The sequence below is a fragment of the Helobdella robusta genome (genome assembly GCF_000326865.2).
Source record: "Helobdella robusta unplaced genomic scaffold HELROscaffold_50, whole genome shotgun sequence".
Classification (NCBI taxonomy): domain Eukaryota; kingdom Metazoa; phylum Annelida; class Clitellata; order Rhynchobdellida; family Glossiphoniidae; genus Helobdella; species Helobdella robusta.
The window spans coordinates 224,585-236,370 of NW_008705255.1; the positions used below are offsets into that span (position 1 = coordinate 224,585).

Sequence of the window (11,786 nt, forward strand, 5' to 3'; positions counted from 1 at the left end):
CTCACTGAGTGGTTGGTTGATTAAATGGTTGATGATTGGTTAGTTGGTTGGTTGATTGTTGATTGGCTGGTTGGTTGGCTGGTTGGATGGATTTTGATTGGTTGGTTAGATAGATGATTGTTGGTTAGTTGGTTGAATGGTTGTTGATTGATTGGCTGTTTAGTTGAATGGTTTGTTGACTGGTTGGTTGGTTATTTGTTGATTGGTTGGTTGAATGGTTGTTGATTGGAATGTTGTTGGTTGGATGGTTGTTGATTGGTTGTTTATTTGTTGATTGGTTTTTTGTTGATTAGTTGGTTGGATGGTTGTTGGTTGGATGGTTGTTGATAGGTTGTTTATTTGTTGATTGGTTGGTTGGGGATTTTTCGGTTGGTTTTTGGTTGATTGAATAAGTTGTGTCCAACAACAACACAAATACTCTTACTTACAGGCGCAAGCTTTCGAAGATTTAACGTAGACATAATTGACTTGATCGACACATGAACACTCAACCATGCTACCAAGGATTGACTTGCATGCAATGTTCGGGTCAGAACCGCACACCTTATTCTTGACTACAGGATTGCAATCTGTGTATGGTTAGTTAGGTTAGTTTGGGCTGTATGACATCAAATTGTTAGTGTAATCATTAATGCTGTTGTATTTGTTGGTGTAATGATTTATGCTGTTGTATGACATTAATTTATTAGTGTAATCATTAATGTTGTTGAAATCAACTTGTGAGTGTAGTCATTAATGTTGTTGTCGTTGTAATCTTCTCATAGGGTAGTTGTATGTGATAAATTTTCGAGGTAATCATTAATGTTGTTGTTGTTGATGTAATTGTTATTATGTTGTTGTTGTAATTATTTATAGGATAGTTTGCAGACATCAATTTGTTATTGTAATCATTAATGTTGTTTGTGTAATAGCTGTCGTTATTATAACCACAGTGTTATCATCTTCACAATATAGTTATAGGTAAGGTTATTTGACAATAATTTGTTAGTGTAATCATTGAAGTTGTTGGTGTAATTTTTATTTTTGTCTTCCTCTGTGTTAAAATTATAATGTCATCGTCTTTATAGTTTTTAAAATTAGAAAGATAGTTGAGAATTGAAGTGGCTACATAAAAATTGACGAAAAAAATTGTTTGAAATATGAAGTTTTCAATAATAACAGTTGGACGGAGAGGTGGTATATCTAATGACAAACTGCGATGGCCTAATTAGGTTGTCTATAACCACTGAACTCCTTCCGGTGTCCAGTGGGATCACGTTTAACGATCCGGTTAGCATATCCGTGTAGAAGATGTTCTGGTTGATGAAGCCGATATCGTAAATATGCGTGATGTCGTCCGTTAACTGCGTTTCAACCATCGCTGGTGGGCTGACTGGTTTGTGTGCGCGTGTGGTGTTTGTTTGTGTGTTTGTGTGTCTGTGTGTGTGTTTGTGTGTGTGTATGTATGTTTGTGTGTTTGTGTGTGTGTGTATGTCTGTGTGTGTGTGTGTGTGTGTGTGTGTGTGTGTGGATGACTGTGTGTGTGTTTGTGTGTGTCCAAGTACGTATGTGTGTGTGTGTGTGTGTGAGTGTGTGAGTATGTGTGTGAGAGTGTGTGTGCGCGCGCAAAAATAATTCTATGTGTTTATCAAAAAAATCAAGAATTGAACTAAAATTTTATACAAAAAACTTTTCCTTATAATATCAACATTTAATTAAATTAGATTCATAAACTATATAGTCAATAGACCGACCAACCAACCGACCGACCGACCGACCGACCGACCGACCGACCAACCAACCAACCAACCAACTAACTAACCAACCAGCCAACCAACAAACCAACCAAGCAAACCGATCAAACCAACTAACCAGAAAAATCAAACTGGACCTTTAGAATTTTTTTCGTAGCCCCAAATCCATCACCCACATACATTGCATCAGTTGCCCCGTCAAACACCAACCCATTTGGCCACGTCAGGGACAAGTTGGCCAATGGGGAGGGTATGACAATGACTGTTTCTTTGACAGAGGAAGCTGACTCAGGCAGGGCGATTTTGGCTACTTTTGGCGATTTGCCCCATTCTGTCCAATATAACTCACTGACAAAATTGTATGCGAATGTTGGGGGTTTAAAGTGAGTTTACTAATTAATAATTAATAATTACCATTAATATTTTTTCAATGAATTCAATAAAAGATTCACCATTTTCAGTCTTCCACTGAATCTGATTTGCTAACGTATCTAAAATAACATTCACCAATTTAACCAAAGATCCCGCAAACTAGATATTTTATATTTTATTTCGTAATTTTTGGGTTAAGAAGTTTCTTTAAATAAACAAATGTCCAGACTCAATCGATTTGAACCAGGTAACAGTGCGATAACATAGCGAGATATGAGGCGTTTTCCGACTGAGCTTACTCGCCAACCAGATAACATGAAAATCGCTTCTCCTTCTTCAGTTCAACTGACCAAACAACAAAGCAATTAACCAAAAACACACCAATTTAGCTAACCCTCTAAGGATAGCCAAATCTCTCGGCTTGCTCAGTTTTTGTCGTAGAATCTTATGACCGCTGCTTGGATTGAGCAGTGACAGGTAGCATATAAGTCCATAGTTGCTGTCTGACCAGTATAGAACGTTGTCGTGCTGCAACATGCTCTCAACGATGTGGTTTACCCGGTAGATTGGTGTGGTCAGAAATGTGACCAGGTTTAAGGAGTTGAATGTGTTGCTGGGAGGTGATCAGATGGTGATGTGAGTGAGTTAATGTTTTTGGTGAAATTTTTATCACATGAGGAGTGTCGAATAGCATAGTGTTAGGTTATTTCGTTAGAAAAGAGAAAATATCACAATCAAATATTTGAGCAGAAGCAACAAGTAGTAAAACAGTAGAAGAATAAGACTAAAAGCAAAAATCTTACTTAAAAACAAACAAACGAACGAACACACAGACAAACAAACAAAACAAAAATACATTGAACCGGAACTAACTCAAAAATATTGAAATATATGAGACTGTCGTTATAGTAAGCCAGAGCGGCAATATTAGCCATATAGGAATCACCCTGCACCACAGTCATCACATGATTGATTTCACTAGCAGGGGCCACGAGGTCAAGGTTCATGAACTTTATGGAGTTCAAGTCAGCAATGGCCACAAAGTTCTTTGACACTGATGCGTTGGTTCGTTTGATTGCGGTTGATTGAATGGATTGGTGGGTGGGTATGTTAGTTTGAGTGAATATTAACAACTACAGCAACAACATCAACAACAACAACTTAAAAACATCAACATCAACCACAAAAACAACAACATCTACAATAGAAACATCAGCAGTTACTGACATGAACATTTTTGAGAGGTTTGGTCGAGAAATTTGGATTTACAAACAAATTTTGAAGATGTGAAGCATATGCTTTCATCCGAACCTTTACATGATCCTGATTATGATAAGATTTGATGATGATGATGATGGATTTAGTGATGTCGATGGTGATGATGACAATGGTGATGATGATGACGATGATGATGTCATTTTACATAGCGCCATGGCAGCAAAGCATCACACACTCTTGCACGTGACAGGCGGGGATCTCTGTACATTCAAACCTGGTTACTGCATCAGCAAAGCCAGACACTTTAACCATTACACTATCGCGTCACCCATAATGACTATGATGACGACGACGAAGATGATGATGGCTTTAGTGATGAGGATGATGACGATGATGATGAATTTTATAGATGATAATAATAATTTCAATGGGTTTTCATGATGATTGTGATGAATTTGATGGTGACTGTAGTGAGGAGAGCAGTGACAATTAAGAATTGCGATCACAAATCGCAACAACAATCAACATGCAACAACATGCGACAACAAGCGACAACATGCGACAAAATGCGACAACATGCGACAACATGCGACAACCTGACGGCGCATAACTACTTCCACGATTTCTAACTACTAGACCGGTTAAGCCATCAAAACCCTCTGTCAGTAATGATGATGATGATGGTGGTGGTGATGATGAGGACGATTTTGATGATGATGACGTCAAAAAAAGATGACACATATCAAAAATTGCAAACCGAAAAATACTGATGATGTCGGAAGATTGGCCCCTGAAGGATCGAATACGGATCGTGTGATTCTTCTAAGGGTCCAGTCAGTTATGTATATATGGAAGGGGTAGTCCATGTCCACGGTCATGCTAAAGGGGGTCTGTGAGAAGTTATTTGATTGGTCCGATGTAAAATTTGATTAAATTTCGGCTGGTTAAAAATCATTTGATTGGTCGGTTAAAAATTTATCGGGTAAATAATTGGTTGGTTGCTTTGAGGGTAATTATGTGATTGGCCGGTTGATTGAAAAATATTTCACTGATTTGACTGGAGAAATTGATTAATTGATTGGTTGGTTGATTCGAACTTTATAAAAAAAAACATTCTCAAAAGTCTCTAAAGAATAAAAAAATTCAAAACCGTTAAACAAAAAATATCTACCCTAAAAAAATTTTTCTCGATATAATGAACTAAATGGTTGCTGCAATACAATATACCGGTTATAAAATTTCATGATGTAATATTACATTACTAATATTACAATTGTTGTGGCGTACCCAGAAATCTGTTCTAAGGGGTTTAAAAAAAGCCCATTTGGCTAATAACAGGTGAACAAATTTTAAAGTGTGATAGTGTGATATATAAAACCTTTCGGCTGAACAAAATTTCAAAAAAGTTGGACGAAATTGAAAAAAAAAATCCGAAATTCACCTTTAAATCGAAGTTTTTATTTATGTAGGATTGAAAAACGCCTTTTGTATTGATCTTCACCAGGCTTCCATCCCTCTTGGATTTGTAGTGGGAATCAAGAACGTACAACATGTTATCGTAAAAATAAACCGCGTTTGGATTCTCAAAACCTTGTAAAATGTTCATTTTTTTCGATTTTTATTATTTTTTTATCGTTATATTATTAGTTTGTTCTTTTTATTTATTATTTTGTTATTACTAATTTACATTATCCAATAGATAAATCAATCATTCAACCAACCAACCAACCAGTCAATCAACCAACCAACGATCCACCACCAATCAATCAACCAACCAAAAAACCAACACCTACCAGTCAATCAACCGACCAACCAACCAATCAACCGACCGGTCAATCAACCAACCAAACCAAACAGCCAAACAAACAATCAGTCAACAAATTAACAATAAATTAACCTGATTTTATGACTATCAAATTTTCTCCATCTATATCCATTCTCATAAGAGCAGCTTTTTCTCCCCAATCAGTGAAATAGATATAGCTTGAAAGGAAAAACGGAGTTGAAAACTCAAAATTAAGTTGGAAAAATGTGGAAAAATTCATTTAGGTGGAAAACCAAAACTAGATGTATACATATTGTTTGCAACCTGCTTAAAATGTCTTCTTAAATGGAAAAATTGACTACTATAAGCTAATGATTTGCCAAAGTTAAATGAAAATTTAACGCCCAAGAATATCATTTAAAGTTTAGAGAATAAAAATTTGAAACCGTATTTTAATTTTTAAAAAATTACAAAAACATAAATTCAAAATCGACGATGACGATGATGATGACGACAAAAGCATTTACTGGAAACCATTTACATGCACGTAACCTCGTCTGCTTACTTGCCATCAATAGCCAATCCTCTTAACTTCTGACCACTTCTGGTCAACACACGAATTTTTTTGGGTCCATTAACGTCACAAACATCCAGAACTTCAAGTGTGTGCCAGTTGTATTTCACCTGGTTGATTGTTACTGATCCAACATTTGTGTAGAATAGGAGACATTGCTGGCTGTAATACACCACGGCTGTTTTTTTTTAATTTTTATTCAGTAAATAATTTTTATTTTTTTTATTTAGTAAATCAAACATCAAGAGATAATAAACAACATAATGCAAGGTATAAAATGATGAAAATAAAATTATGAATATTAAAAGTATAGAGGTATTTTTTGCGGAGATGATGGTGAAAATGATTGGCAAAAAATTTATCGAGATAATGGTATATGTATATTTTCTGGACGAAGAACTAAAAATAAAATTACATTTTTTTGATTTTATGATAATTGTGTTTTAAAATGTTTCAATGAATTGTTAAATAATGCACCTAAAACATTAATATTTTCAACTATAGTTAATGTATAGTTACAAAATTATGCCCGAAACTATACCAACCAACCAACCAGCCAACCATCCGGCCAGCCAGCCAACCAACCAACCAGCCAGCCAGCCAACCAACCAACCAGCCAACCAACCAACCAACCAGCTAACTATCCAGCCAGCTAGCCAACCAACTAACCAGTCAAACAACCAACCAGCCAACTAACCAACCATTTAACCAACCAACCAACCATCGACAAGACCAATCCCATCATTAGCTGTTAGAAGAGGGACTGTTTTTGAACTCCTCAGGTCCCCCCTGTATATCCCGTGTTCTGTTACGTCACTCCAGAAAACCGCCTAAAGTTTGAATAAAGACTTATATTGACATTTGAATTAAAATAAGAAACAGTTATAAAATGTAATAAATAAGTACTAATGAAAGTGTTTTAGTATATATTTTTTAATAAAAAACAATAAAACTATTCATTTTTTATTTTTCTTTACAAAATTTAATTCAAAAATTTTCTCAGTGAAGACTTGTTTCCAGACTACAACTTTTAACCATAATATTTCATTTTTCAAGAAAGAAACCTACATACAACTTCCTAAACAGTGATAATTTGATTTTTTAAATTTGTCTCTAGATTCATAAATCACACAATAAATTTCTCCGTTCGCCACTTAGGTTTTAGATGCCTCACAGTAACTTCTTTCTATAGACAGATCTGAAATGAACGCTTCAATGCATTCGGACGACGAACAGACCTACCTGCCTGTAGTCGTCGTAGGCCACAGCGATCGGACGCGAAGATCTGCGAACAAATTTGACGTGAATGTGAAGTTCGGCCTTCGTCACTGAACGAGGGTTGCCCACCATTGCCACCACACCTTGGTCAGCCATCGCAAACAGCAGAATGCGTGTTGGCTCTGCGAACAGAAAATTAATTTATTGGTTTAAAAAAAATATTGTTTGACAAAAACTCGTTAGTAGAAAATGCCCAAGAGCAAAAAACAAACTGACCAACGCAGGCCCTGGCAGACGGATCTAAGATCAACAGGGAATGGGACGGGCAAGCGTACACTGCAGCACCATTGACAGGGAAGCAGAGAAGGTTCACTGAATCGCTTATGCACACAGTACTAGACCCTGTTATCAATAGCAAGTTACTAATATCACAATTTATTTAAAACCGTTGAAAATTAATTAACGGAAACTGCGAAGAAAGATGACGTCAACAATAGAAAATAAACAAAATGATCTACAACACTATCATCAAAAACACCGACACTACAAACAACAGCCCGATAAACATTATGCACAGCAGCCAACCCACGACCACCATCACCACCACCACCAAGACCACCACCACCACCACCAAAACAACACCACCCACTAGTCTGGTTAAGCACTCCATTGTAATGAGCCACCCCAAACAATGCACTAGCCTTCGCGTAACTCATGTACCTCTCAGCCACCCCACAATCCTGTCCAAGGGGCACGACCACCCTCACCATTAACTTCCCAAGTGTGGTGATGATAAATTCGTCCCGTAGAAATGGTGCAGATGTTGGGGGTGGAATATTTTGGGCTGGAGTGGGAGTAGGAGGTGAAGAAGAGTTATTATTATTCGGACCGATTCCCGGATTACCGGATAACCGGTTGAGAACCGATAAACCGAAAATGTGGGTGTCCTCGACTAAGTTTTTTAGGGATGCGACTATGATGTGGTTCGATCCGGAGTAGTCACATCTCTCCAGGGTCTTGTTGTCCGAGTTCACCCAGTACAACTTGCTGTTGTTGGTGATTTCATAGTAATCACCAGTGATTATGACAACAATGATGACGTTGATGACGATGATGATGTAATGGTGGTAGGGTAAGAAATTTAAGAACTAGTTAAAAATCACAATCAACACATCATCGCCATCATCACCACCACCACCATCATCTTTATCACCACTACTATCATTATCACCACTATAATTATCACCACCATCATCATCACCTTCTATGAGTGACCATATGGTTGGGCAGCTGAGCGTTTGTGACCAGTGTGGTCCTATTAGAGCCGTCTAACATGCTTCTTTCAACTTTCATTGTCTTCTGGTCACTCCAGAAGAGATAACTACATATATATTAGCATAAATTTACATTGAGAAAAAGTGAGAAAGAGAGAGAGAAAAAAAGAGGTAATGTGAGAGAGAGTGAAAAAAAGAGTGAGAGAGAGAAAAAAAAAAGAGAGTGATAGAAAGATGAAAAGATAGATATAGATGTTAATACGTTAATGGGTATTTTCCAAAAACCTACAATGTGAACCAAATTGGGGATATTATTTGGTTCACCCTTAAATCACATCATCAATATCACAAATCTTTCATATTTTACCGTCATTATTTAAAATTTCTCACGTTTTACCGCCAGGACAATCCCAGCAATTTGTTTATTTTAATTAGCAATTGATATCTTGGTTCCGGTTGAAATAAATGAAACTGAAAATCTTTAAATGAATTCTGATCTTAAATCGTTTTAGCAATCAAACAATAGTACAATTTAGCCTATTTGTAACATTTGCATAGAAAAATTATCGCCTTTTTTCCAGTAGTTAAAGCCATAGTTTTCACCAAAATTACAGACTACGCCAAATGATGAAAAATTTTTTGCCATTTTTCAAAAATTCAAACTCCTACAAACTCAAAGATTAACACAACATGCAAAAAGACATAATAAACACAATAAATAAATAGGTTTATATCTAAAAGAGAATATACCTAAAACATAAAAAAAACCAACATAATTTTTTCGAAAATTTATGAAAATATAACTACAAAACAAAATGAACATACGTATAATGATATTGAAAAGACAAAAAACGTAGCAATAAATAACTGAAGCCAAATGGAAGGTGGAAATAAATTTGCGAGAGAGAACAAAATTTAGGAAAAAAAACCTTGCATCCAGATCCAGAGTGATTCCGCGAGGTCTCTGAAGATCTGTGAAGATGATCACCTTACATCTGGCTGTGAAGTCTGTGTAAGTGTAAGCACAGGCGCTGATTGTTTGGTCCTTCTCGCTAGTGAAGTAGATGTTGTTCGTCCTCCAGTCCAGAGCTAGCCCTGTGACTGCGTCGACGTCTGCTTGTGGATTGGAGGATGAATGAATGAGTGAATGGATGGATGGATGGATGGATGGATGGATGGATGGATGCATGCATGGATGGATGGATGCATGCATGGATGGATGCATGCATGGATGGATGCATGCATGGATGGATGGATGAATGAAATAATTTTATCTACAATAAAGTTAATAACGAAATAATTTTAAATAGATGTTCATCGTATTTCTCTATTGCATGCATGCTGTAACATAAAACTCAGCCTCTGTAACAGTTTAAATTTGAAAAAACAAAATCAAACCAACAAAAATCAAACCAACAAACAGACCAAACCAGCCAAAAAACGGACAGACAGACAAACAAACTTATATTCATTTCCAATGTCCCTTCTTCCGTGATGTCTGGTGCCTTTTCGATTTTGGCCTTAAAAATTCTCTTCCTCGAGACCGAAATATCACTCCAAAATAGAAGTCCTTTCCCAGAAACCTCGTAGCCGTCGTACGCTACTGTGATTATTTTCGACAAACTCTGTTTATGCATTTGTTAATATAGTTGTTTATTTTTTAGTTTTAATTAATTGTTTAAGTGTTTGTTGATCTATTTGTTTACCTATCTTCTATTACTTATATTTATTCGTTTAAATGTTTGTTCATGCTTACAATGTTGATTAAGTTGTGGTACCTTTTTTGTTTTGTATTTACAAGGTTAAGTTAGTTTTGTTCATGTAGTTGTGGGTTATGGTTCATGTGTTAATGTTGTTGAGACTTCATTGTTTCTTTGTAGTTGTTGTGTTCAAAATTTTGTCTAAATAGCTGTTTATGTTTGTGTTATTTTCTGTAGTTGTTCTTTATAATTCATATCATTTTAGACATGCAATTAAACCAATGTGCCACAAAAGCCGTGCACACTGACCACATGTGTGCCATGGTCTTTGAGTTTTAATGGCGAACCGTATTCGAACCAGGCCATTGCGTAAGAGCAGAGTGAGGCGAGGCATGGCGCTTTAACCGACTGAGCTAACCCGGGCGATATGCGACCTTTGTAAATAATTTTTAAAACTACGACGACATTAATAATAACAACAACAATGCAAATAATAAGAATAACAATAGGAATAATAATAATAATAATGAGAAAACAGCAAAACTGACATCCTCATATATGACGTCAGTGTTGGGTGCCTTCACGAACAAAATTCTAGTCCCGGCCGCGACGTAATATCCACCTGGCGAGAAAAAATTAACGAATAAATTGAAATTGAATATTTAAAAATATGTATTATGTGTGCGCGCGTGTGTAGTTGTTTGTGTGTATAAGTGTGTGGTGTGTATGTGTGTGTTTATGTGTATTTGTGTGTGGCGTGCGTGTATATGTGTGTTCGTGTGTATTAGTGTGTGTGGTGTGTGTTTGTGTGCGTGCGTTCGTGTGTATTAGTTTAGTGTGTGGTGTGTATTAGTGTGTGGTGTGTGTATGCGTGTATTTTTAACACAAGATACAGATATATATTACAGACACATTTACTTCACACACACTCTCTTACGCACGAACACATACATACTAAATACATATTAAATTTGATTTTGGATATATATATATATGTGTGTGTGTGTGCGTGTGTGTGTGTATGTGTATATATGTATAAAGAGAGAGAAAGAGAGAGAGAAAGAGAGACAAAAAGAAAAATAAAGAAAAGCAATTAATACTTGCGAACATGCTTATGTTCATAGAAATATAGATGCAACCAAGCAGACAAACTCATGTATAACCGAACACACATACACACGTAAAAACGAACATATATATATATATATATATATACCCATATACATAATATATATAATATATATAACGTATATATATATATATATGCTGGTAAAAGAGGTTAATTATGATATAATTAATTTATAATTAAAAACAAACCGTCTTGGGCGGAAATTCGTGGCATTTGAGTTGACAGAAAAACTGATGTGACGATGACAATGATCAAAAAGCTAGAGGTCATTCTCGTGTTCTCGGTGGTCAGTTTGCTGTCGGAGTCCATTCTGTTCTTGTAGCAAGGAGTGGTCATTTTGTAGTTGAAGGTGGTCATTCTAGAGTCTGGACATGGATGTTGAAGTGGAAGACTTTTTTTTGTTGGGTCAGTTTGTTGCTGTTGTTTGGTCAGTTTGTTACTTATGGTCAGTTTGTTGTTTGGAGTCAGTTTTTTGTTTGTTGTTGTTGTTAATATTATTATTTCGTTTTGTCGTTGTTGTTGCAGTTGTTGTTGTTGTTGTATTGTTGTTGTTGTTGCAGTTGTTGTTGTTGTTGTTATTGTCGCATGCATGGTCGTTGACCTTTAGTTGAAAAATGTAAAAAAAAATAATATTTTTAATTTTATTCGTAAGAAAATTGCGTGTAGCTGCGTTATAAGCATATAAAACGTATCAAATAAATGAATGGCTTGAGAACACGAAACATCAATTTTTCAGTTTATTTTTTAAAAGTTGTCAGAAGAAAAAGAATAGTAACAATATTAAATCAAATTCAAATTCAAAA

General features: G+C 35.9%; 2 protein-coding genes across 2 annotated transcripts; both read right to left on the reverse strand.

The window, feature by feature from the left end:
• Positions 1–420: 420 nt before the first annotated feature.
• On the reverse strand, positions 421–4,201 carry HELRODRAFT_178814 (hypothetical protein; the record flags this gene model as incomplete). The annotated part of the gene is made up of 8 exons (XM_009027695.1): positions 421–569; positions 1,160–1,368; positions 1,914–2,081; positions 2,500–2,718; positions 2,979–3,159; positions 3,333–3,428; positions 3,920–3,982; positions 4,081–4,201. The coding sequence occupies 8 exons, from the start codon at positions 4,199–4,201 to the stop codon at positions 421–423; spliced, it is 1,206 nt and encodes a 401-aa protein (XP_009025943.1).
• Positions 4,202–5,649: 1,448 nt separating this feature from the next.
• On the reverse strand, positions 5,650–11,319 carry HELRODRAFT_178815 (hypothetical protein; the record flags this gene model as incomplete). Its single annotated transcript, XM_009027696.1, has 10 exons — positions 5,650–5,840; positions 6,901–7,062; positions 7,157–7,282; positions 7,530–7,927; positions 8,142–8,261; positions 9,084–9,267; positions 9,617–9,779; positions 10,164–10,288; positions 10,399–10,476; positions 11,172–11,319. 10 exons carry the CDS (start codon positions 11,317–11,319, stop codon positions 5,650–5,652), a joined length of 1,695 nt encoding a protein of 564 aa, XP_009025944.1.
• Positions 11,320–11,786: the final 467 nt, after the last annotated feature.